A 26990-nucleotide genomic window follows, 5' to 3' on the forward strand; every position below is an offset into this window, starting at 1 on the left:
TCACGACCCTTCAGTCTGGGAAGGCACCTCAGGCGGTGATCTTGTTTGAAGTGCTGTGGTCAGTAGAGCCCACCACAGCTGTCATTGCCTTGATGTCTCAGACAACAGATATTTCATGAACATTATTCAGATCTGGTGACAAGTTACACATTTTTCTTTTATTCTCTTGGTAACCCCAAATATAATTCAGTTTCCCCTCAGCTCAGCACAGCACTTCTGTCCTGTGACATGTTCTCTGGTACCAGCTGAGTTACCTGTGTCCAGAATATCATCCTGGAGAGGGTCTTCCTGTTGTGTACAGGTAGCAGTGTGTCTGCTTGCTGCTTGCTCACTCTTGTAAACTGATTGTTTAGAGCCAAACTGGAATGAGAAAAGAAGTGCTCTGAGATTAAGCTGCATCTCCTCAGTGCACAACTTTCTAAAAGAATAATTGCAACACCATAATATTAAGAGGTTTACTAATTGCTACTGTCTTAAATGAGCTTGTGATGACCACATGACTTCATTCTTGTTACTCAACTTTTAAGTTGACCATTCAACCAGCTGGAATATCAGGTTAGACATAACAGCTAAGGAATCATTTCACAAATTGAACAGGCTGAAATCTGACCTCGTTAAGCATGACTTGGGGCAAGTGTGGCAGTCTGGAAGAGTAACTTCTGCACAGACTGAACAAGGAAATGAAACATCAGTAGCTCTGACTGACTGTGAACTTAAGAGCAGAAATCAACTCCCACAATAAAAAACAGTACATCTATTAAGCCACTTCACATTCCATACTGCAGGTGAGATGGAAACTTAAAGTTTCTTGCTCCTGCTAGCTGTGGTGTCTCATGTAGTTTAGGAAGTTCCAACATCAGGACATTTAAAGGAATCTGAAGAAAACTGTAAAGGTAAAACTGTTCTGCAGTAACAGCATAATAATTTGTCTATTTCTTGCATCAGAAAGGCAGCAGATTAAATCCTTCAACATAAGATGAAACATACAGCTGAAGTGGCAGTGCCTCTAATGGTTCTGTAATTCATTAGTACAACACCTGCACACTGTAACTCCTGATGCATACCATATAAATACTTCTGGCAGTTATTTCCAGCCATTAGGTTACCTTGAAATCTCTGCCTTGAGTTTTTCAGCCTTATGCTCTCTGCTGTGACGGGATAACGTCCTTCTTCCACTTCGGGCTGTGGCGGTCTTGCAGGCCTGGTACAAAGTCACTACAGACACTTTTCTTTCCTGGCAGGACATCTGAGCTGTTCTGAGAGTCCAAAGCTGGTGGGGCTGGGATAGGCTAGGACAACAAGACAGGCTTCGTTCTGGAAAAGCCTCTCCCCTCTTCCTTCTTGCCCTCTACCTCCATGCTTGTTTCTCACAAAGCAGACTACTGGGGAGGTACTGCACACTCACAAATGAGGCAACAAGTTTGCGACACAAGACACAAATATCCCTCAGGGCTTCAGCAGGAAGACTTGAAATATGTTTAAGAGACTGCTGTACCTCAAGTGAAGTCTGATAGTCAAGTAGAACACACCAAGTGCAAGCTATAAGTTATATAATAAGTTAATATTATTATATTATTTAATATTATTATTTTCAATGCTCAGAAATGCCATAGAGCACAGGGTTAGACACTTCGCATGCAGCCAATACCAGTCTTAACCCCCAGATTTCAACAGGGGACAATTCAACCCCTTTTAAAGCTGCTAAGACAGCTGGCCAAAAATCATTCTTCCTTTCTCACCCCTTGTATGCTGACAGGCAAGTCAGTTAACTGAAATCCTCACCCATACTCCTCTGTCTCTGGCCACAAGCAAGGAAATAAATAATAAACACTAACAATAATTTTGTGCCAAAAATGATTTTTTTTTTTAGACTTTCATAAACTCGAGCATCAATTTACCACATATTTTTACTTTAGTAAGTGTTGTGCTCCATTAAGTGTCATTATCTGCCTGCCATAAAGTACAAGGCTGGTGTTGCTGTACAAAGGTGGGTGCCAAGATCAGTACCCAGAGATAGCAGTTAGTTAGTTAACCCTTACCTTCAAAACTAGTCCTGGCTTCCTGAGTGACAATTTCAGAGGCTCATCTTTCACAAGTCCTTGGGGCTTCTGTAGCTGAGTCCTGGCTCCTGGCCCACATGTGTGCAACTCAGCTGCTGCGGAGCACCAGGGAACTTTCAGCTCAGTGTCATCAACTGCATTTTGCACAAAATGAGCATCATCTTCACGTGGCCAAAACAGATTGAAAAGAGAAAAAAAACAAAGACACAAAGAGCAGATGGTTTTAGATGGGACTTTTTTTTTTGACTTGGAAAAGGGATGCTAAACGCCTGCTATGGCAGCAAACATCCTTTCCCATAAAGAAGCAAAGCGAACAAACCATATTGGTACTACAATAATGGCTGGTGCATCACAGCAAAGACAACTCAGAGTCCTGTAGATTCCATGAATGCATGAATTAATCCTGTTGACTTCCAGAAGCATTTCTCTGTGTGAAGCAATGGAGAAAAGCTGCACTACTCACGTGTTTTGCAATTCAAAGGGCAATCTGCCAGCAGAGAAGTTGTAAAAAAACAATAGTACTGATCATGAGAAATGTGTTATTTTCTGCTCTTCAACATTGCAGCGAGTTCCGCTGGGTTCTGAGCAAACAGAAACACACAGCAAACTTCTCAAAATAATTAAATGCAACTTTTTCTTTCATTGTAGGAAAACATGGGGATACACACACTGACTGCCTCACTGAGGCACATTATGGGCTGCTGTGATAACAGCACATGGATTTAACTGGCTCATCTTGGGCCCCTTCTGAATTCATTTGCTGGTATTGCTTGCAGTCTGACCTCACAGCAACAAAAGCTGATTGATTGCTACCAATCCATATAAAGGACGAGCAGGCAGCCAGCAGGGATAGCTTTACAGAAGAGTAAGTCAAGAAGGCTCTATGCCTTCCTGTCATACTGCACACAAAGAAACTAAAGCTAAGAAGTTAAGGAAGTGGAGGGGTAAAACTGGAGCAAGGTCAAGGTCTTTCTTACATCCCCTAATGCTTTGTATGATAAACCTCTTTACATTTACACTCCCTTCCCTTGACGGCAGAACTGAGCAAGCTTCAGGACTGTATATCAGAGCATCAAGTTAAAAGCCTTGTTGGTAGCTAATTAACAACAACCTACCTGTCAGTGAGGCTGTTGCCACAGGGAGTTCAGGTGGCTTCTTGTAGAGCTCGAAGTCAACGTGTCGTTTGTCCCAGCTCCATCTGCCTCGTGGCAGCTCCATGTTGGCATGCAGAGCATTCTCCTGCCATTTCTAAATTGAATTTGAACCCCTTTAAGAAGCCTGCTATTCCTTTTGCTGCCCCTTTTTCAGCTTGTCAAGTTCTTCATCCTGTACTGCTTAGCTCTCCTCCTCTCCATTATCTTCAACAAAAGGCAACAGAAATGATACTGTACAAACTTGCTTCTGTTACTCTTGAACAGTTAATCTACTGTACTACAAACCACAAATAAAAGATGGAGGAAAAATAACTAGTGAGGGAACCTGGAAAAATACAGGAAGGCCTGGGTGAGCTATGCTCTGATTTACACCAATTGCTAATACAGACGGATCCTCAGAAGAGCTTGTCTGGGCTGGACCCCACAAGACAGAGCTCCAAACACTCACAGTCATCCTCTTTCTAGTCTACTAAAATGCTTCTGTTCTCTTGTCTCATTTAAGTACTCCGTTACCTCTCGTAACTCCTCCACACGCGCCTCGTCAGGCATCCGAGGGTGCAGGTTGCTTTCAATGCTGCTCTTAAATCCAAGAAATACAATTCCATCTGGTGACAGCCACCTGCTCTTGGATTTTGCAAAGGACTCCTTACGGGCAGCAACCACGTCAACTGGGTCAAACATGGCTGAAAGATACTTGTGACTATAAATGAATCTTGTTTTTGGCTTCTGCAAAAAATAATAGCAATAATAATAATGTGAACTTCCCTTTTTGCTGGGAGAAGAAAACAATCAAAAGTACAGAACCAGGAACATTTCTTTACTTAAGGCTTGAAGGAATTGGAGATAAAAATTATACAGAGAAAAGAAGTGTCATTAAGTAATCAAAAATTGGTTTTTGAATTTCATTACTTTATGATCCAAGGATGGAATGAATATCTTTAATATCGTGTACTTTTGGTTATAAAAAGGTAACTTCAGGCTATATTGTGTTCATGGGTGCCATCAACACATCTCACAGCGCTACAATAATTTCCTCCAGTGGATAGAATAGCATTTGTTATCGAGATTGAAGCCAGCAATTCTGAGAACAGCAGATAAAAGTTATTCTTAAAGTATGTTCTCAAACACCTTCAAATCATTTCATACCACATCAGCATTGCAGCCCCTCAAATTTCACTGCTTACAGATGCATGGAACTCAGAATTGTGACCTCCAGGTTACCAAAGTGTACAGTCAAACTCAGAGCCCAAGTCATGAAGAAGAGGCAGCCTGGCTACAATGGACAGCAGGAAGAACGGAATTTTACACCGCAAGAAGGAGCGCCACTTCTTGGGTACCGACTCCCAATCCTATGTACTAACATGGAAGTCTTGTGGGCCTAGCTAATTTCTTCTCTTCTTTTTGCCCTCCGTACAGCAACCCAAGGTCTTCCATTTCTGTACCTCAGTTTACCTTTGCCATTTCCTGACAAAGAAGCTTCTTTGCAAGTTCTGCAGAATTCAGGCTCTGGCAGCTATAGTTATAAACAGATTTGCCATCAGCAGGAAAAACCCTGAAAGCTTCAAACTTCAGCTTTTCCACCTTTCCTTTAAGCTGGCACACAGCATCGATGTTAGCCTGCAAAGAGAGACTCTGTGTGAATTCCGTCTGAATCGGGAACTGAGAGTGCTACAAAAATATTCCCAACAAGCGAACGATACTGAAAACATTAAAAAGCTTTTAGAAGATGCTCAAGTAGCAAGAAATAAGTATTTATATACAAGGTGCACAACAGTTCTTCATTAATAAAATTCTCCTCAAGAAGACTGTATTAAAAAGAAAGAGCACCCTTTTATTTCGTACAGCTTAGCGCCTCATTTCGTCCTTGCATATGACACACTGTGGCACTAAAGGCAGTGCACTGGAGAGAAGACTCAGCAGAGAATGACTTCTGCTTACAGACACGAATCACTGTTCTGGAGAGCTGATGCTGGTCTTCATCAAGTGAAATAAGTTTTTTCATTTACATCGCTCCATTAAAACCCCAGCAATGACAGTTACATATGTGAGTACCAATACTCATTACGGCTCCTCACATTTCTCTGCTGACACGGTGTAATTAAACCCTCACATCTTTCAATTCACTTGCCAACACTATTGAACTTTATTTATTGTAAATAAGGCTTTGAATTCAGACCATGCCACAGCAGGTTACTGCAGCAAAAGACTAACACTGCATTCTGGATATCACTAACTTTTGACAACGTTTAAAAGCTCCCTAATACATTCAAGCATTTCAGCTCAAAAGATACATATATTTCAATCAAACCTGTAGGGATTTCAGTCTCTCTGTTGTCCTCTCGATTCAGAGCATTTATAAAAGAAGAACTGGTTAAAGCACGTACACCCAGAAGACTGCAAACTTCTAATAAACTAAAAACTGACCCTACACAAAAATAGGAATCAACCCCAAGAAGAAATTGGCAAATCCTTTAACACAGCACCTCCTCTACTTACTTGCACGCAGTACAACTGCATTTTCCCCCTTAAGAAACAGTTGCCTCTGCAACATAAAACTACCCTTCGCTTTAGGAATGCTTGTACAGTACCTACAAATACATTAGACTTAAAAGCTTTCCTAACATTTCAAGAGAAGGGGATGTTAATCAGGATAAGAAATGTCCCAGTTATTAGGTTTGCCTCTTTCACATAACAAACAACTCACCCTAATATGGTTTCTCTTGAAAGATTTTTTGTCTATTTCTTTCTTCCACTGCATGTATTTTTCATTGTAGTGATCTAATAAAGAATATCCTGCCTTTTTCTCTCTGCTAACTTTGCCTTGTGGTGCATCATCAGAGGACAATGAAAGTAAAGAAGGTTTCTGAGTGAAGAGATCCTCGTCAGTTAATGGAACTCCATACTTTTGGCTCAATGCTGTGATCATTTCTGCCGAGGGCAGCAGATCTCCCTGAATAACATCCCTCAGTCTCTTACTGTGACAGAGGTAACTGAGCCTATAAACAAACATCAACACATTATTAGTTTACAACAGCTTTATGGCAATCAAAGCATTACCACTAAAATTACTGGGGAAAAAGCTGCGCAACTTTAACTACCTATTTATTAAGAAGTTCAGGTCAGCTCAGATTTGCAACTATTTGGCAGTGATACAGAAGAACAGCAGATCATTAAAACTATTAGGTATAGCCTAGGAATGTCATTGTCATTAGAATTAACTGTAAGATTAATTATTAGCTGACAAGTTCCTGTTTTCTGGCTGGTGGACCAATAAAGCAAACTTCCTTCATTCACACTGGTTCTAGTGCATGACTCATATTCATGCCAAACTTTACTAAAATCACCTCTGCTTCACTTTTATTTTACTTCTTGTTCTGATCAGCTTTCATCCTATGAGCTACTTGTGGCAAATACACAAAGACATAAACAGAATATTTTTCATAGTTGCATAAGTGATATAAAGTGCAACTTTATCCACTTCTTTTTTCATCCCCCTCAGAAGATGCCTGGATGCTTAAAGGCTAACAGCTGTTGCATGCAAACAAAGCAAGCAAAGCGACAGACTCAGCAGTAAATCCTACAGCAGAACTTAAAAGAAAAAGCTATGGAAAGGAAAGTGTGTCTCCTCAACTCACACAGAGCCCTTCCTTACTATCGTTACCTCAGGAAAACTGCTTATAAAAGTTCAAGTGACTTTCTGATTCTATCAAGTACTCCTTTACTCACTTCTCTTAGAGATGTGATATAGAACAGAGCAGAGAATTAAATCCTTCTAAGCTGATGCTTCTGACACCAGAATTCTCTTTCTTCTATCTGTATTACATTCAGGCACATTCCAATATGCTATCCCACAGACGCTCTTCTTTAAAATAAAAATGTATGAATTTCTGCCCTCAGAAGTGAGCTCACTAATATCCAGTTACTGTTACATCAGTCATTAGTAAAACATGCTCGCCTGTAATCTGAACCACTCATCATGCCCACAGATTGCTTTCATCATGGAAAAGATGAAAGAATATTGCTTTCAGAATCAAATATTCACTCTTCCTTCATGATATTTCTGAACTTCTTGACTACAAATCTAGAAGAGTCATACCTGGACAAGGCTTGGAAACATGCCCAAGAAACTGCTCCCCTGACATAAAGCAGAGGTTGTTTCACTATACTGAAGAGGGGCTTGCAGAGGTGGAAATGATAGAAGATTGCTTCCAGGTCTGTATAGAGGCGCTGACTGAAAGACATTTGTGAATTATATAGTATTTCCAGTTGTCCATCTTCATGCCTGTAAGTTCTGTAACAGAGCACAGCAATGACAGGGTCAAAACCATCAGCCCATATCTCAGGTATCCCCAGCTCTGCCAAACAATTACTGTCTCTCATGAAACCAACTGCCTTTTGTCCTTTAAATGGAGTGTCTTATTCTACAGCTTTCACGTGAACTGTTCTGAAAAAGTGATTAACTTTTTCCTACTTTTTTCCCTAACCCTTTATGTCATGAATGAGTTGAACAGATTTTCTTTTTAAACCACACTGCAGTTGCCTCAAAAGAAGCTCACCTCAGTTTTATCTATATTAACAGCCCTACTCAAGAACTCTCTCTGAATATCTCTGCTAAAATACAAAAATCCATAGTGCAGCAGTAAAACAAACCTCCAATTGCAGTTGCAGGTTAGCTCCAACAAGAGATGACTTCAGAAGCAACAACTTCCAGCTGCCTATGGCAATAATTGATAAAAAACTTCACTCTTACCTTTCAAAGTGCTTATCCCAGAGTCTCTTGATGGCTTTGTCTTTTAATCCCTCCAAGACAAAGAGATGAATAGCTCCATCCAGTAAGTGAAAGCCAGTAACAATATCTAACTCAGAAACCTTCTCAAGTGTGCTTTGCAGTTTTAAGGTAGCAAGAGACATCCTGATTAAGTCTGGAGGATAACAGTCCAGCTGAAGGGCTTTAGCATTCATTTCTGTAATCTCTTCCACCAAATCGTGTAGTAAAGATGAATTTCTGTAGTCAAAAATGTAGATTATATAACCGTATGGGCTATCTGTCACTTGAGCATCGTCAGTTTCTGGATGCATTCTCAAAGGCACTGCTATTTCCACTCTTAATTTCAAAAGCGAGTCTGATTGTAGATAATGTCCCATAGGTAATAGAATCTGTGGATACTTCTCCCCTATCTTCTTTCTTTTATTCTTTTTATTGAAAGCAACTGTATTTGGAGTTGAACAGCTACGAATGGGTGCACTAATAGTCAAGTACTTTTTACCCAACAATAGATCAGTTAGACTGACTTTGGCTACCCCGTGTGGATGCCACACTTCATCCTCTGTAAAAGAATTACAGATACCAGATCTGCAAGTTGGGGCCCTCACCTCTCCTAAGTTTTCATCAGCTCGATCCTCCCCAAATAAATACGACTTTTTTTTGTCGTCTTCAATCTTCCTATCCCGATCATGAACTTCAATCTCCAGAGGTGGCCCTCTAAGACACCTCTGCAGTTCCCCAGGTTTCATTCTTCCTGTTAGAAATACATTAACATCCTTAAAGTAGACATGAGTCCCGTGGATTTGTCCGTGAGTCTGATGAGCTGGAAAATTGTGGAATTTGTATTTGCAGTAGGTAGGAACACACAGCCTCTAAAAAAAATAAAGAGAGAAACAGATCATTGAAGTGTTCATTTCTTCCCTATTCATTTTTCATATCACAGAATAATTGGCTTTTACTGTAGGGGGTAAAAAGTGGATGTACTTCATGGTACAAGCTATGTCTTTCAAGGCAACAAGGAGGCCATTCTGCATGCCTGGATCCTGGGTTTCAGGGAGTCACTGTCCCCTTCATTTGTCTGTCCTCAAATTTGTTGATTTTCCATAAGTATTAAAGAAAATTAAAAAAGAATTTAAAAACCACATCTCTTCTTTCTAGATTATTAAAGACGCATGCAGGCAGGGCACTGCAATGACTCCCTGATGTCTATTTTTTTTAATCTTCATATATCTGTAAGATTCAAGGCCTATAAGCACTGCTCTGGAGACGCCTCCTTCAGGAAATGTTAGCCAAATACCCACCAACAAGGGAACTTCTTTTTAAAACCATGCCTATATTTTAAGGCAACATTACTTCATTGTACCAAGGGAATTCCTTCAGAAAGGAGCATGCATTACCTGTAGCACTTCTATTGGTACAGGTGTGTTTGGGAGGCTGGTAGCTGAATAAATCTTAATAACCAGTGGATTTAATTCACGTCTTTGTCTCTCAGACAGAAGAGGTGTTTCTACAGTGAAAGACACATAAGCATCTAAAAGAACAGGACTGTTTTCTTCCAGTCGACTGATCACTGAATTTTCTCCTTTAAAAAACAAGATGAAAGACTGTTAGAGGAGTTGTCTCATCGAGGCATCACTATTTGATTAAATTAGTTAAAAACCTCCACTGAATTTGTATTGAAATAAAACTAACAATAATTGCTTCATATATTATTTACCTTTTGCAGTGAGGAAGAAAACAGTAACCAAAACACAGCCAGAAGTCTCACTCGGGCTAACAGCTAAAAGCACACTGAAGTTTTCTGTCACTTTGAATATGCAAATATGCAGTTCACATAAATACTAAAACTGTTTAGAGACTTTTCAACATAATTAAAGTCTCTGTTAAAAGTACAGAAGCACGTTTAAATGTTTTTGGATAGCAAATTCTGCTATATACAGCCAGCAGCTGAATTTCATGCTCTATGACATCTTGGCAATTCTGTCAATGAGCACAGAAAGATTCAAGTCACTACACACAGAAACAGGACAGCATAATGTTAATCTAGTTACAGACAGAAATCCACACAACTAATCTGCTTTCTTCTGACTGATATCCTATTTCCAACACAGTCTCAATAGACATAAGAACTTAGAACTAAACTGCTTGTTTTCCACCAGGCAGACCCACCAGCACAGGTACTTCAGAAGCACACAGTACATCTAACATGCTGCTCCCTCCCTGCCTCTTCCTTACAGAATAATACCTGAGAGGAGAGGCATGAGATCCAACTGCAGCGAAGCAACGTTTGCCCTCGTAGTATCCATGTCTTTTTTAGCACCAGAAGCTCTTCCACCTGTAGATGGAAGGCAGGGTTAGACAAGTAGGAAGAGGAAATATCTTACTGCAACTAAAGAAATGATTTAAAGCTCTTCCCTTTCACATATGTATTATGTCGCACATACGATATCTTTAGTGACATGTAATCCACCATTTCCAGAAACCTCCAGCTTTTAAATTCATGCCCACAAAACAGGAATACTGTCATTCCTTTAAAGCCCAAGGATATCATCAACACAAACTAACCAATACCCACAATTTATTCAGATGATGAGTACTTATTCCCAACATTCCTTTCACCCACATTCAATCTTTACCTAAACAGTACAAGTAGAACTAGTCCCAGCCTCCACCAATGTAATTCCTACCTTCAGACGCTCTGCCCAACAAGAAAATAGTTGTCAGGTAAGGATTTGGCTGTCAATACTGATGCATTCACTCAGTTTGAATTAACTACAACTGAATGTTATCATTCATGCTCATTGATGATTGTTGATAAGCAAATGCCCTTTTTATAAAGTGTACTGTGGTAACGTGAACAGGAACCTAGGGACACCATGCCAGTTTTTTGGTCAGACAAGCATAACATTTACCATGGGTGATTAGATATCTACTATAGCACTCATTGCTGCTGTAGTTATCAACTTTCACAGAGCCTTAGTCAATCATAAGCTACAGACGAGAGAGCAAAATATCTGTCAGTGGGGCTGTGTTTCTTTATCTAATAGCACGAACAAGCACTGGAAATAAACACGGACTATAAACTGCAGATGAAAACCTGGCCTCTAGTGGCAATAGCAACACAAGCAAAATGGAATAACAAGTCTGATAGTCTCACAGTTGTAACAGTTGTTTCAGCTACATCATTAATTTTTAAATGTTTCACAAAATTTATCATTGCACACTCATAGTCCTTGCAAATACCCATCATTTCAGCCCTGGAACACTTAAAGTGGTGGAAAAGGATCATCATAATCCCTGCTTTATTCTACTGGCTAAGAAAACAGAGAGTGCAAACTTGCTTCTGAAGAAACGCAGAGACTAAAATATGCAGATCTGGTAACACACACTTCTCTAATCTTGAAATCTTTTCAAAAAATAATACACAAACAGAACCCCTTATCTTTTAAAATCTAGCTTTAATAAGCCTTATACCGTAATTCCATTCAGAACTTACCAGTAACGGTAGCTGCCTTGTCTGTTTGACGCATCGGAATTCCCACATTGCTGGTTGTTTTCACAGTTTCTTCTGAAGTTGTATTATTCAAAGGAGCAGCATCTGCTTTCTGTTTCAGAAGTTGGCCCTCACCCTCACCTCTGTTTCTTGCAAATATCACACAGTAAGACCACAGTATAACAAGCTTAAAAGAAACACAGATACTACAAAATATTCATCTTCAACTATGTTTTTAGCACATGAACACTTTCCAAAGGAAGTGTAGCATCATTACCTTACTGTAAGGAAGTCATCCGCCTTTGAAGGATGCAGTACATCAGAACTAGAAGTTCCAAGTCCACTCTGATCAGTTTCTTCTGTGGAAGCAAAACAAGTCCTAAACCTGTTGCTATGTCAACTTTTGACAAGTCTCATAAGACCAAGAAAGTGCATCTGTAACAAGTTTTTAAGATGGGGCTACAAACAACACTGCCACTAGATGGAGAACTTTTTCCCTTCTTTGCTTAACAAGTGCTGCCTCAGCTGAACACACCACCAGACTTTTTAACCTCCTGCAGCTCTGCAGCAGTTTCTCAGCTGGCACAAAGCAACACCATGGACTCCATAAAATCAGGATTCCGCCAATGTCAGGAATAAGCTTTCATACTTCTCCCTGTAAGAGTCCTTCAGTCCTGTTCCTGCTTGCCCATTACTCAAATTGCCAGTTATGCTTTTTCTCTCCCTTTCAGCCCACAAACCATTTCCAGCAGTCATACCGTACCTTTGACTGGAAGGGCTGAAGACTCTTTCTGTGCCTTGGATTCCTTTGGCCCTCTAATTTTTGTACAGCTGGGTGCTGGCTGACTCCCTTCAAACAATGTTCTCTGCAGCTGCACTGTGTGTTCTACTTCACCTACCAGGAGAAGGAAAAAAAAAGAAAGCACCTTGATTTTCACTGGAACAGGTTGCCCAGGGAGGTTATGGATACCCCATCCATGGAGGCATTCAAGGCCAGACTGTATGTGGCTCTGGGCAGCCTGGTCTAACGGTTGGCGGCCCTGCATGTGGCAGGGGGGTTGAAACTATATGATCATTATGGTCCTTTTCAACCCAGGCCATTCTATGATTCTATGATTTTTCTGCTGGAATTATCTTAATGGGAATGACATAGGAGTATCAGATAACCTCATCAGTAACTTAGTAATAGATGCAGTCACAGTTATAAGGTACATTTGATAACATACCTGTTTGCATTAGACTTACCAATGGCCTCTGCTTCTCTTTCTGTTGAAGACCCATCAGGTTTATTAAGCCTTGCGTCTGAGAAGCCTTTGTCCTTGGTGTCCCAAAGTTTTAAAGTTATTTTATGATCTCTTAATTTTATTAGAAATTCATCAGTGACATTGACATTTGTATTATGGTTCCACGAGATCCACATCTGGTCATTTTCAAGCCATGGCATAATAGTCTATTAAAACAAAGATGAAAGCCTTTATGGGAGTTCATCAGAATAGAAGAAATTAAATTCAATTATTTGTTTCCAAATCTTTGTGCACAAGTAGGGGCTAAGCAGTTGTTACAACATACAGCTAGAACAATTCGCTCTGTAAACATCCTCCTGCATCCCACATGTGATGTTTGGGATTACCCAGTCTTAACACACCCTTTACCTTGGAAGCAGACTCTGCAAATAGCTTTGCAGCTGTCCCAAACACCACCAAATCCATTTTTCTAGGCTCGAGATCATCTGGTAAGAGGAAAATCTCAATGTGATAGCAACGCTTCGTTCTTAGTTCATCAGCTGGAACTCCCTTTCCTCGCCTATCAGGAGGATTGGTTGTCATCTGCTTTTGCTCTGGAGAAAATATGAGAATCATCTGGAAGTGTCAAACATGATCAAATACTTCATGGGAAATGCTCAAAAGCTTCATGGGAAATGCTCTCCGCATTGATCAAATGGAAACAAGAGTTTAAAAGTGACAGCAGAAAAATGATGAACAACTGCAGAACATGAAAGCCTTACCCCAGAGCTTGACCAACCACACAGTTCTTATTAGGGTTTAACTGCAATAAGGGCCTACAAAATACCAGGAACTCCTCCCCCCACCTATTCTTCCTGAAGCATGACCCCATGCCTGCAGCTCCCAAGGCACACGTCCTGCCACCCAGACAACAGGCATAAAGCACAGCTAGCTACCCAGGGGCAGACAGCCTGTACTTCTTCCTGCTACACCCAAAGCCTCTGTGTTGCAGGAGATCCACACCTCTCCTCCTGAATAGCTGCTCGCTTCTCCTAACGTGATGCTCCTACCTTTAACTAACCAAACTGAGCACTTATGTCAAAAAACACCTTTATTTTCACCAGTAGGCAGTGATTGATAAATAACAGCTGAGTTGCCAACTTGAGCAACTGTCTGCCAAGTGGCTGTTGGGAGAGATTTTCAGGCACTGGCTGCAATGATCCTATGATATAAGGCTCCCATGTCACACAGATAGCCCCCTTGTTCAGGAGGCTTTTCTACCTAGAAAAATCTAAATCAACTAACACCTTTTCTAACACCATCTCCTTCACTCACTGAAGACTCCACTACACGAGTGCATAAAGCAATAAATAAAGGGTTCTCTTGGCAAACCTGTGCCAAGTACTCACTTGTGGCCAAGGCGGGGATAGCGAGCGACACGGTGAGCACGCAGGGCACCACGTGGGGGCTGCTCAGCTGCCTCTCGTCTCCTGAAGGGCTGCTGCCCCGTTCCGAGCTCCCGCAGCTGCTCTCAGCGCAGGCCGTGCCCAGCTCCGCCAGCTCCGGTCCGCCGCCTTCCTCCATCTCCTCCTCACACACTGACTTCTTTAATCCTTACGCTCCTGCTCCGCCATTGCGCAGCCACACAGCCGGCTCACAGACTGCTCGCGGACAGCCCTCGCCCTGCCGTTATGCCGGCACCTGCCCGCGAGCCTCCGCACGCGACGGCCGAGCCAACGGCCCGCTGGGGGCGGAGGAGGACGGTCGGTGCGCTGCGGCCGTCGCCCTCGTTACCGCGGGCCGGGTCCAAGCAACGCTGTGTCCAAGCAAACAGAGCTGCAGCTTATGCAGAGCACAGGGGCATCTTCCTCTCTTTCTGCTAAAGCTGTACCACTGTGAAAGGAGTTCAAGATATGCTGAACTCAATAGGAAAAAAAGAGTCCTAAGCTCCATTGTGGCTTAGTGAAAGTGCAGAGTCTCAAAAAGCACTGAATGCCATTTCGGGGCACTGCATGCTCAGACACCCAGCTTACAGCTGGTAAATGATCCTGATCCTCCAGGGATTCCTCGTCAGCCGTCTCAGTGCTGATGCTGAAGCTTCCATTGCTGTCCTTGCATCTGCTCCTTACTGTCACTGTCACTCCTCACCTGTAAAAACAGTAATCTGATATTTAGGAATATCTAGGAGGAAACGTGCTCTAAATAGGCTGTATCTAAACAATGCATGTGTGTTCTAAGAATGTACAATCTAATTTACAGCAGAAATAAGGACAGCATCGATATTTTAGGAGGAAAATACTTTTCTGAAGTAATTCAGATACATACTCTGAACTGGACTCACAAGCTCATGGCAGAGGCTCAGATCACATCTCTGTTACCTGCAGCCTCCATGAGAACCACAGACTGACTCACTAGCTGCAGGAGCACAAAGCCAGCAGTGACTCCAGGACTGAAGCACTACAAGCCATGCTCTGGTCTCACTCATGCTAGAGCAAATTACTGCAATTTCCCCCCTCCATTTACCCTGAGATTCGTTGATAAAATAGAAACATTTCTCTCATGAGCACCACTAAATAAAAGTTGAAAGCAGCAGACTTTTTTTCCTTTAATTAACGTAGAAGATCCCTCAAACTGCTCCAGATGCTGAATAGCTAAGAAATGCCAACACATCTGGTTGCTCAGGGAGCTGCAGCTGTTTCCTCTGTAGAACTACGTAATGTTGTTTCTTCTTCCAAGTGGATTACACCAAGAGAATGACCAGAAAGTAATTAGCAATGGTATTATCTCAGACAAAAAGCAAACTGCAGTCAGGTACCTCACATCTTTTATTAACTTCAGTGGCTTCCAATTAGCTCCACACAAGAGTCTCCAGACATCAGTCCTTGTCCACTTGCAGTATATACATTTTTCTTACGTTCAGAAGCTCACTGAGGTTCCCTATATTAGTGAAACTCCTTCCTGTTCACATGTAGCTGAACATGCAGAACATCTTATTACACAGATTATCACAATTACTCACACTTGTATTAGATGAAAAAGACCTGTGAGCAGGAACAGATCGACACAACAGATAGGGCCATTTCACTACAGTTTCCTTCTTTCTCGTACTGTGTTGTGTTCACAGGGCTGTTCCAAATACACAGCAAAACAAAGAAGACGCCAACGCCAACATTTTAGGAGTTAGAAGAAATTGGAGGAACACGCCAAGAACAACATCACATCACTAATATTATTTTTGCTCATCTCTGAAGTTCCTGGTAAAAAACAACTGTTCCATAAACACCAAACAATTGCAAAATGACCTATAGTATCACAGTACAACTTTGTTGGAATGGGTCAGAAAAAGCACTAAATGTTCACTTTTCTCCCTGGCAGGAGGAAGTCTGGACAAAACAAAATTATTTTTACAGTAATGAAGTGATTTCTGCTGCAAGATGAGCAGCTCCACAGGCAACCAGTGCTGGCTGTGTGCAGCATGACTCCATGACAGCCCACACAAGTGCTGGGCTTACTGATACCCTGGGGCAGGAGGCACAAAAGCACACTGGGCTGATCCTCAGCCCTGCTGCATATATAAACTGTGAAATGAAGTATGAGCACAGTTAAATTCGGTGCAAAGCATTCTTCTCTGTAAACACGGTTTATATGCCATTCCTTATCCCACTGTTACCTCATACAATTTAGAATAGCTTTTCACCAATGATGTCGGCAGACTTAAGTCTGCTTGTGGCACCTATAAACCTCTTAAAATAGAAATCTCCAGTTAATTCCAAACACAGCATTTCAATATACTTCTAACTTTCGACTACTATCACAGCGCTGCAGAAACAGTCATTCCACCCAAACCATGCTTTGCAATCAGCTCCTATCTGCAGTTAGGACTCCTCTCACATCCTATCATGCTGAAGTGCACGATCAGAACTGGAAACAGAAAGTCCTTGAGCACCGAGTAAAACGTTGACATCAATTCAAACCCCTGGTTACAGGAAGGGCATTTCTCTGGCCCTTATTATTAGATATTATCTAATAATGTCTGCTTGCTTTCAGAGGTGAAACTCTGTTGACATCATTCTAACAAACTCATTTTGCTGATGCAGTGGTGAAACAAAAAGCCAAAGATTCATTGAGCCGTTTACACCCTCCGTTCTTTTAAAACAGAAGAATAGCAGATGGGCAATGAGAAATTCAATTAAGGCCCAAATGTTCCCCAGTGCTGCTAACAATGCCCCTCCTCTACCCAGAGATACCACCAAGAAACCCAACTGGAAACTGGTGCTGGAGGAAAATTTATGCTGACATCTTTATAGCTTCGCAGGGAGTCTGTCGGGCTTTAAAGCAATTATTCCAACCTGACAAATATTTTTACAATTGAAGCTAGCTAGACCAAAACAAGCTTAAATTATGGCACTGTCTAGCTCCAGGGCCTTTATGCTTTAGGATGTGTTTGGGATCAGCCCATTTGCTGTGTATGGATAACAGATGTGGATTTACATAATCCACAACATAATCTGCTAAAAACACTCACTGTTTATGTTCTGTCTTTCCTGCCTCTTTCTTTCCAGCTCTGAACATTTGGTGGACCTTAAATCAATTAAATGTGATAAAATGATTATCATTCTCCATAGCTGGAAAACAACAGTTGTCCCTCCTTTGGAAAAGTAGGATGCTCCAACCCAGGAGGTGTTCAAGACCAGGCTGGATGGAGTCCTGAACAACATGGAGGTACCAGATGTGGAGCTGGTGGCCCTGTCTGCAGCAGGGGGATGGGAACTCGATGATCCTTGGGGTCCTTTCCAACCCAAGTCATTCTGTGATTCTACGGAAGTTCCGTTTCAACCAGTTTAACTTCCCATTAATTCACTTCTGATACAAATAATAACCTGAACACAAGTGAATGCCACACAGATGCTACAACTGCAGAGGTGAACTAAACTGAGTCAATAAACGGAGAGACTCCCACCTTGTAAGCACATCGGTTGCACGAATTTAGTTGGAGCATTCACAAGTGCTACTTGTCAAGCTGCGTTCCTCGGAGTTGTCTTTTTGCCCACGTCCAAGAGCAGCCAGAAAGCCTCCAGCTAAGAAATCAGAGGTGACCATCCCTCCGAGAAGGGCTCGGCTCTGGGGGAGCGGCCGTGGGCAGAGCCCTGCGGGGCGGGACAGGGCGGGGGGCGGGGCGGGGGCAGCCGCTGCAGCTGCCGGCCGGGCCGCGGCCGGGCAGGATGGTCGGCGGGCGCGATGGAGCCGCCTGAGGGCTGGGACCCGTACGGGCGGCCGGCCCGGCGCACGCAGTGGCTGGTCAGCGCCCTGGCTTACCATTACGGACTGGACCGCGGCGTGGAGAACGAGATCGTCGTGCTGGCCACCGGCCTGGACCAGTACCTGCAGGAGATCTTCCACCACCTGGACTGCGCCGGGGAGGGCAGGATCCCCGGCGAGGACTTCCGCACGCTGTGCCAGGTGCTGGGGCTGGAAGAGGCGGCGGAGGCGGCGGCCGACCCCGAGGAGTGCGCGGCGCTTTGGGACGGCCTGTCTGCCGAGCTCACCTTCCGCCAGTTCCACGCGCGGCTCTGCGGCTACTTCAGCACCAAGGCGGGCAGCGCCGTGCCGCGTCTGCCACTGGGCCGGGAGAGCGAGCACATCGAGACGCAGATCCGCCTGCGCAGCCCCCGCCGCCGCCGGCGGGACGCGGCTGGGCCGGGCTCGGGGCGGCGCGGCGGGGAGGCGGCGGAGCGGAGGGCGGCCGGGCCCTGCTCGCCGGAGTGCTACGAGGAGATCGTGGCGCTGGAGCGGGCCGAGGACCGCATCGCCAAGCTGGAGGAGGAGAACGGCAGCCTGCGGGAGCTGGTGGAGGACATGCGGGCCGCCCTGCAGAGCAGCGATGCGCGCTGCCTGGCGCTGCAGGTACGTACGGCCGGGAGCGCCCCGTGCGTCCTCCGTGTCAACTTAGAGCCAAGTTTCGCTTGCTTTCCCCCTTGGCTCTGCAGGCAGAAATGCCGTAGTCTCACAGCTGTGACAGCCTTACATCTAGGTGATGCGCTGCAAACCGTCCTGCTAAAACTGCAGCGCATCACCTAGATGCTTAACATCTGCAGGTTTAACAAAGCTGTATGTATAATGTTGCATTTTATAGTTGAGCAGCGGTCAGCTCTATAGCGTTTACACACTGCTGTTCTGTTCCTCATAAAAACAGCTTTGGGACCCTTTTACCTGCATAAGCAGCTACTTGTTCATAAATACTTGATCTCAGAAACATTAGCAGCATGTTGTCTTCAGAGCACAGCCATCAGAGCTCAAGGCTAAAGCTAGTTCTGCTCTGGGACTGATGAACAACCACTGGCTGCTGTGCAGGGCCTCAGAAGTCGTGGCCTGTTCCTGCTGTACTGGGAGTGAAACCAGCAGTTAAACTACTCTGGCATGAAATAGCACTGAACAGACAGAGCACTCAAGGGCTGTTTCCCATTTCTGGTGACTCAAATCAGGATGGATTTAATACTATCACAGCACCCATGGAGTTCTGCTCCATATCTGCCACTTGGCATTAGCTGGCTGCCCACCCACCTTCACTGCATCCAGTACAGAGGCAAAGGATAGTTTTTCTGTTTTCAAATGAGCACCACTAGCTGCTCTTGGTCCACTGCTGAACATGGCTTAAAAACAAAGTAATCAGAAACTTTTTTCCAGAATATTTTACCTTTTGAGCACAAACCAACGTGATGACATTAAAGCTAAATAGGAACTGCTGCGAGAAAGTAATTTTCCCCTTGCATCATTTAAAAATTAGATTTGTAGATAAATACTTTAAAACCTTCTTCCAGAGATTTCCTTGTCTCTGTATTGTGCAGAATTTGGCAGTTTATTACTTACTGATCTACTTACTGTTACTGCGTGTGACTGGAGTAAACAAACAAAAAACAATCATGTTCAGTCTTGATTAAAATGGCAGTTGTTTTAAAATACATAAATTTGTCCCTGCTTTATGCTCCTGTTCAACATAGGTAGGACTGCGGAAAAGCCACGCTAACCATAAGGAAGAGGGAACCTGTTTTATAGGGAGTAAGAAACTGTTAACACAGAACCACTCCCAGACCAAGTGCCTTCAGAGTGTCCTGAAAGAAGTAGAACTCATCCGGAGCTCCAGGGATGGACAAATCGAAGAAGCAATTAGATTCAATCAAGAACTGGAACGAGAGCTGAAGAGCTCTCAGGAAGCACTGGTCAGTCTGGAAGACTGCAACCGTAACCTGAAGAGAGAGCAAGCAGAAATGAGGAAAAAGGTGGAAGAGGCGAGACAGGCAGTCCGTAACAGTCTTGGCAAAGTGAAGGAGCTAGAAGTGAAAGCTAACGAAGTGCCACATTTGCAAGTATACATTCAGCAGCTAGAATCTGAACTGCAGCACTATAGGTAAGTTTGAGTCTGTCAGAAAACCACCACAGAATCACAGTATGTAAACACAATTTAACTTGAAAACCACTGCTTGTAGCTTAACGAATCCTCAAATACATCTAAAATACAGACAGAAGGAAATCAAAAGCTACTTAGTAAAGTAGGAATCTGAAAGTGAACCCAGCACATTCAGTAGAAGCCAAAATATGATCTACAGAGAGCTGAAACTACTCCTCAAACACAGCGCAGTAGGGCTCAATACAGTCATACTTTGAGAAAACCTCAGAAGCAGTTCTTAGCAGTCTTTCAGTCTGCTTCCAAAACACTTGCTTTGTCACCTTTACTATCTAGAATAAATTCAGTAATTTCCTGCTGGTTACGCTATGCATACAAAACCAGCTGTAATCAGCTGGATGATGCTCCGTTTGCTACTAAAGCTTTTCAGCTTGTCATATGAATTGGAGAAAAAAACACAAGGCCAACCTCTGGCCAGATGATTTAAATTCTGTCAGCAAAAAAGTGATAAAGTCACAGCAGAATCTGGAATACTCAAGAAAGGAGAAGTTAAAACTCTTTCATTAAGACCACTTTATAATACATTGAGAATCTCAAGCAAAAGACACATCATCTAACTAGAAACCAGTTTTTGATAGCATAAATATGTCTCCAAAACTAAGAGTCGGTCACAGACTTAGTGTACAGTGGTTTTGTTGCTTTTTAGCTCAGATAAAACTTGGCTAGTTAAAACCTGGATAGTAATTATTGCTGGGCAGATGATTCTGCCCAAGTTTCAAATGACCTGTTGAATGAAATGTTTATATTTTTATTGATCTGAAGTAAGGCAATACTTCTAAGAGCACTAAAACTAGCATTCTAACCTGTTGTCTATTCTGAACTCCTTGTCACTTCCTAAGCTGATACTTCCTCTGTTTGCTTATAAGAAGAGTTCATACTGAGTTATTTGTAGCATCATAGCTATTGTACTGCTTTATGAAGTAAGGAAATTCTAAAAATAATGATTTTATCCGGTGTCTATAAGCATTGTGTATGTTAACATCTGTGTGTCTGCAGAAGATAAAAGCATTTATTTTGAAGTCTATAGGATTTTAAAAACACCATTGGGTCACGTAGTGTTCCAGATGACTGTCATTTACAGGAGAGTTTGGATGAAAGAATCCTTTCTAATATATCAAGTTCTCCCAGCCATGAACAGACAGACTTAAGATGAGTTCTTGTGCTGCAGCATTAATTCTCCAAACTATTATGAGTCATTAAAAAATCACCATTGAATAGGTGGAGATTAACTACTTAAAGACAGTAAGAAAATCCAACCAGGCCTTGCAGAGCAAGAACTTTTATGGGTTACACCAGAACAAACAGTGGGAGTTACAAAACCAAAATTATATGTTCTTCGTAAGATGTCTTCATTTGCAGTAATTTATTTTAAAACTGCATGGTAAGTTCAAGTGAATACAAAGTTCAGGAAAGATGCTGGACTGACCATGTAGCTTATTGACCCCAGGACCAGGGCAGCATCCACATGCAAGACCTTTTAATGGGTCTTGATTCCATGTTAGCCATAAAGCATTTTCATCTCTATGCAATACAGCTCTTGGCATCAACAGCCTAACAACAGAACCACTTAATGATGGTTATGACTTGCACGCCTGTGGTCATAGTCCACAATATGTGTAATGCTATAGTTCCACATATTCCATAGAGCGGTAAAGAGGTGCCCAAAGAACAAGAAAAACAGTAAATAAAGCAATACAGAACTGTGTGTTACTGTGATGATAGAGCTTAACACCAGCTTGGTTGCCTACCCTATGCAGCCATTGATATCATAGCTTCTCCCACTCAATTTACTTGCTTGCAGGTGTGGTACAGATGTCATAAACTAATTCTGTCACAGAAATCAATATTCTTTTGTGCAGAAACCAAAAACCCTTGGGCACAGCTTAGCAGAGATGCAAAGAAGCTTATGTTGAGGGAAAGACAATGAGTTGGCCAAAGTGCAGAGATGGAAAAACAGCTGCTACGTCCTGCAGGTTTCTTAGTCCAGACAGTTGATCGTAATTTTGTTTAAATTGGTATGTATTTAAGTATGTTACTACTCCGAGTGCAGTTCTGTTTCCACATACCACAAAGTTAGTAAGCATAAGAGCGGGATCTAGGTTTGGCAAGAACAAATGCTGCAGGGTAGTAGCAGATAGAAGTGAGTGGGGATTTGTGTATATTATAGAAAGCATTTAAGGCTGCAGATTTGTCTCCTGAGAATTTACCTCAACTGGCTTGGTATGACCACTATTTTAGCTCAGGAAAAGCCCAATTTCCTTCAGAGAGGACCATATTCGTTAATGAGACTAGTCTATGGGCTCATTCTGCTCTCCTCTTTAACATTTCCAAGGTAAAGAAGAAAATGATTTCCTCTTCAGGTTCCAGTTTTCAAAGCTCTGTAAGTGCCTAAATCCCACATCTATAGTTTCATTTTACATTATCTGGCCATCAGTTAGTCCTAGAATCATAATAACCCTAAGTTATAAACCCTAATTCAGGAAACAACTTCAGCATGGAGAAAGTTTGCATCTATTCAGGAAAGCATTTAAGTACCTGCAAGTGATTAAATATTTTCCTGAATTGGAGTACCTGTAAACAATTGGATTTTTCTGTCCACAGATTCACATTCCTGCACATTGTATGACAAAAGTTTCTACCAAGGTGTCTGTTAAATATTTGCTAACTGATGGCTCTATGAATTAAAAACATGTTTGTCATTTTACAGTTTGCTGCATGACATTTTCCAATCACACTGCTATATTCCTAAACCAACCCAGCAGACCAAAGACTTTCCTTGCCCTAGAATGCACACTGCATTCTTCCTACAGTGGATGCGCATGTCAGGTTTTAGTCCCATTTTCTCCACTGTTAGAAATTTATGTTAATCTTTGATTATTGTTTAATCCCCACCAATTTAATGAGTCAGCTGAGACAATTCAAAGGTAAATTGTGAGAAAATTCCCTGATGAAAAGCACGTGTTGAATTCATTTCAGAGCAAAAAGACACATCACAAGAAATTTTATGTCTTCTCATGTGGTATTGTAATAAAAAATATGTAAATTATGTCAGTATACAGAAGAGTTTAGTAGAGTCTTATTTTGAACTGGTACACTCGATTCCATTTTCCTAGGTATAAGGCTTGTCATTTGTTATTACTGAAGCTCAGCTTCCAGAATGCTGCCATTCTCTCCCAGATTGGCATCAGTTGTACATTTCCAGGTTGGAAGCATAAAAGACCATACTGAATGTGGTGCCAGGACAGACTCTGGCTACCTCTGCTTGATAGATTCTCTTAATCCAAGAACAAATCACCAACAGCTATTCCTTGAAATCTATTTTTCTTCCCAGTAAATTTTATTCCAAGCTCTAGGTGACACCGCCTATATATTCCAATATAGTCCCTATGACTATCATAGGAATGTCACACATAAAAACATCACAGCTACTACTTCTAGTTTTCCATTCAGCCATTTTCCATGTCAGAGAAGGAAATAAGATTGGTTTGACATGAATTGCTCTTGCCAGATATAAATTGGCTCTGTTTTCTTTACTACATTGTAGGTGGCTTAAAAATCGATCGCTTAATAAAGGTTACCATTTTTTCCTCCTTAATAGCATTGGAGGGAATAATAGGATTTAACAGCCTTCTTTTTCTTTTTCATCCTCATATAAGAAATAAAAGGGTCATTTAGAATTTACACAGACTTCATAATAGAGATGTTCACACAAGTTTTATGTTGCTGTGCTAGCCAGCAGGACAATAATTATATAGGTCAGTGAAAGGGGCCATAAAATACCAAAAATGCTTCCCATATGCATGGTCTGTCTCCCAAATTACTTAATTATCCATCAGCATTTCTATGTGTTAATGAGTAGGAATCTTTTTTTACTTGGAATGCAGCATGGCTTGTTTCTTTTCCTCCTAGTCTCTTATAAACGTGAAGATGGAGGCCTCTCTATCATCATCTCCCCCATCTTTTTCTCCAATTAAGTTGACAATGTTAATCTTCCTAAATAGTTCTCTTTATACTACTCCTACAGCGGAACTAGTTCAATTTTTTCAGGATTTCAGAAGTTTTCCAAGAAGTCAACAGTAGCAAGTTATGATGTTCCTGTCATATGAGCCTTAGGCTACTTGCATATCTCTAGCAACAGAAGAATCATAAGCCAAACAATCAAATCAATTGCTACTCTCATTAGGAACAACTTAATGAAAATCTTTGATTTTATAAAACAGGATAATGGAACGTATTTTTTTTATATGGGATAAATAATTGTACACAGAAGATTCTGGCCTTCTTCAGTGCTGCAATCATGACTACACAGATAAAACTTTCCCCGGGTTCCTCACTAAACCTGCCTTTTTATCTGGCTTGCCTTCTTTGCTGTGTTTGGAGTCATCACTGTGAGCACAATAGCAGAGGCACATCTGTGGCACCGACCACTCACTGGACAGGACATGCTTTCACTGGATCCAAGGCTTCTCTGCAGCTCTGGGGAGGAACCATTTGTGGAATGGGCCGGAGCTGTCACCCAGCAGCCCCCATTGTACAGCCCTTCCTAGCAATTGGGATGTTAAAAGTGTACTGCCAGCCTTGCTGTAGTCAACAGCAACAAAAAGGCAGCCCAAGCCAAAGGAATTAACTTTGTTCCTTTGTCATCTGCAGTATCTGACACACACAGCTGCCTGTTAAAGCCATTCTCTGTGCTTCTGTGCATCATGTGAATCATTCTAACCCCTCCTGCCCCCTGCCCCACAGAGATTACTGTTTGCCAAGGAGCGTGCAGGTGGCATTACTGCAGCTCCCACCAGCCCTGTGGGACAGCCCTGCAGGACTGTTGGTAGTGCCCGCAGTCACCTGTTAGCTTCTACCTTACTTCTTACACAAACCTGGCATGTTCTAACCACTTTTATGCAAAAGAGCATCTGCAGATAGGGAAGTTTGCCTAGGCATTTCAGTTTTCCCTGTCTCACTAACACAGCTCTGTGTGACTGGGTCACACTGTGTTTCTCATGGCTCATACAGTCAGACCTGCTGGATTCACTGGAGGCATTCCTCTGCTTATAGGACTAACAAGACCATAACCAATCTGTTACAGACTGAGTCTTCCAAATCTCCCTGAAAGATACTTTAAGCAGCCAGCCACAGTTCAAAAAGTTGCTTTGTCTTCAGGTTCCATTTCTTCAGTTTAGTAAGACAAAGTAATACTGTATCTTAAAGTAGTTGTTCGTGTTCAACTTGGGTCTTTTAAGTCTGGCTCCCTGGACATCAAAGACCGACAAAAATGTGAAGTGAAAATACCAGGGTCTAGATGCTGAGAGGACCAGGCTGCTGACAGTACCGTAAGTCAGGCACTCAAATATACGTGTAGCATCAAGTGCTTAGCGACTCCACCTGGCCCTTCCAGAGGCTGGGCTAAAGCAAATATACGGGCCCTATTTCAAGTGGTTTTAGTACATGTCAGTTCTGCTGTTAATTCACATAAATTACTTTGAAAATCAAACAGTGCTGATAATCTACTCTCAGGAACAAGCAAAGAGCTCTGTGTTTCTTTTAACATTTTACTCCACTAGAGGTACAAAAGAAAACAAAAAAATTGTAATACTTTTTTTCTACATAAAACTTGAAAATTTCTTCATTCAAATTAGAGGAGAAATTCTATTAATGCAGTTAGAAGCAATTACGTAGTTAGAAGCAATTATTTATTCCTTGCTCCTCATCTCTCTTTCAGGATATATTAGATGGTTTTTGTAAGCAGATACTGATCACCCAAGTTTTCAAACAAGTTAAACTAACTCATTATGCCAAAATCCTCTCAGAACATGGAAGGTTAATAGTCTGCAGGGAAGGAGGCATCATCTTGAACACATCCCAAAAATGACAATGATCTGATGAGATATGAAGTCACCCTCAAACAGTTCAAGAGAGATTTGCACATACAAGTTAAAAATGAAAATCTTTTTATATTGTTTTAATTTATGTGCCAGAAAAAAAGCACAGAGTCCTGAAAACTGGAAATGCTGGAGGGGAAAAAAAATCAAACTTCCCTGACTCGTAAGAAGCAGCTTGCAATGATGCAAGACAGTTATTCAGAAGTACTGCAAATATTTGCTGGAGTGCCCTGGTCTGTTTGTCCATCTTCTCACTGTAGTCATAATTTCTGTTGGACCATCGGCTATGTTTACTCTGCTACTCTCTTCCCTTTGTTTTCATGCACATTTTTTTTCAGCTTTATCATCATCTTGTCTGCATGCCATGCAGTGTGATTAAAGTCTAGACTGATATTGCCTTTCCAGTGCCTGGCTGAAGGTCTTTTCCCTCCACCTTTGTGGAGAAAAGTTCTCTCAAGGGTGGGTGCCTGAGTTTCAAGTTCTAATTGCATCACATTACACATCATCCATTTCAAGAAAAGAGGTGCCAAGTATTAAGAACTCGATTATGTTGGAAAACTCTCGAACCTTTCAGTAGATGCACAGAATAAAATCAGGCCCTGTGCTTTGTTTCTTTTCATAGCATAATGTTTCAGTGTAGGTTCATAGCATCACATTAATCATAACACTGAAAAATCTGGTACACACAGCACATCTGCTCTGCTTTTATTCTCTGTACTTGACCCCATCGCATGTCCTTGGCATTAGTCCATGTGACGTAAAAGTATCTCGTACTACATATGGTGAGGTCAGCCAAGTTGAGAGCACAACTTGGTCAGGTTTAAGCGGAGCTCTGAACGTGGTACATTCACAATCCTGGAGCTTCTGTGCATAATCAGAACTATGATTAGCAGAAAATTACACAAAGCTGAAAAACGAGCAATCCAAGCTAGTGCTCATGAAAACCACAGAACAGCA

At 42.1% G+C, this 26990-nt stretch overlaps 2 protein-coding genes across 4 annotated transcripts in view; one reads left to right on the plus strand and one right to left on the minus strand.

Annotated features, from left to right (window-relative positions):
- Positions 1-77: 77 nt before the first annotated feature.
- CFAP92 (cilia and flagella associated protein 92 (putative)) lies at positions 78-14413 on the minus strand. Its single transcript, XM_072347447.1, has 17 exons — positions 14105-14413; positions 13125-13309; positions 12718-12922; positions 12236-12367; positions 11750-11831; positions 11476-11621; positions 10225-10314; positions 9377-9561; positions 7965-8851; positions 7311-7505; positions 5919-6210; positions 4667-4831; positions 3728-3940; positions 3176-3308; positions 2040-2221; positions 1107-1289; positions 78-360 (listed from the first exon to the last, which is right to left on the minus strand). Exons 1-16 carry the CDS (start codon positions 14277-14279, stop codon positions 1137-1139), a joined length of 3420 nt encoding a protein of 1139 aa, XP_072203548.1. The 5' UTR covers positions 14280-14413; the 3' UTR covers positions 78-360; positions 1107-1136.
- A 3469-nt stretch (positions 14414-17882) lies between these two features.
- Positions 17883-26990, plus strand: part of EFCC1 (EF-hand and coiled-coil domain containing 1) — a 32587-nt gene continuing 23479 nt past the window's right edge. For all 3 annotated transcript variants that reach the window (XM_072347715.1, XM_072347717.1, XM_072347716.1), the window contains exons 1-2: positions 17883-18599; positions 19694-20100. In XM_072347715.1, the coding sequence (XP_072203816.1) occupies positions 17934-18599; positions 19694-20100 (1073 nt within the window). In that variant the 5' untranslated portion in view covers positions 17883-17933. The remainder of the gene's footprint in view (positions 18600-19693; positions 20101-26990) is intronic.

This window comes from Excalfactoria chinensis, chromosome 12 (assembly GCF_039878825.1).
Source record: "Excalfactoria chinensis isolate bCotChi1 chromosome 12, bCotChi1.hap2, whole genome shotgun sequence".
Lineage (NCBI taxonomy): Eukaryota > Metazoa > Chordata > Aves > Galliformes > Phasianidae > Excalfactoria > Excalfactoria chinensis.

What these genes read in the sequence shown, in the direction of transcription:
- CFAP92 (XM_072347447.1), bottom strand. Translation starts at nt 14,279, where the DNA reads ATGGAGGAAGGCGGCGGACCGGAGCTGGCGGAGCTGGGCACGGCCTGC. An exon ending in TTCAGCCCTTCCAGTCAAAG is followed by an intron (nt 11,832 to 12,235) that starts GTACGGTATGAC and finishes TTGCTTCCACAG; the next exon opens with AAGAAACTGATCAGAGTGGA. An exon ending in GGCAACAGCCTCACTGACAG is followed by an intron (nt 2,222 to 3,175) that starts GTAGGTTGTTGT and finishes GGCCACGTGAAG; the next exon opens with ATGATGCTCATTTTGTGCAA.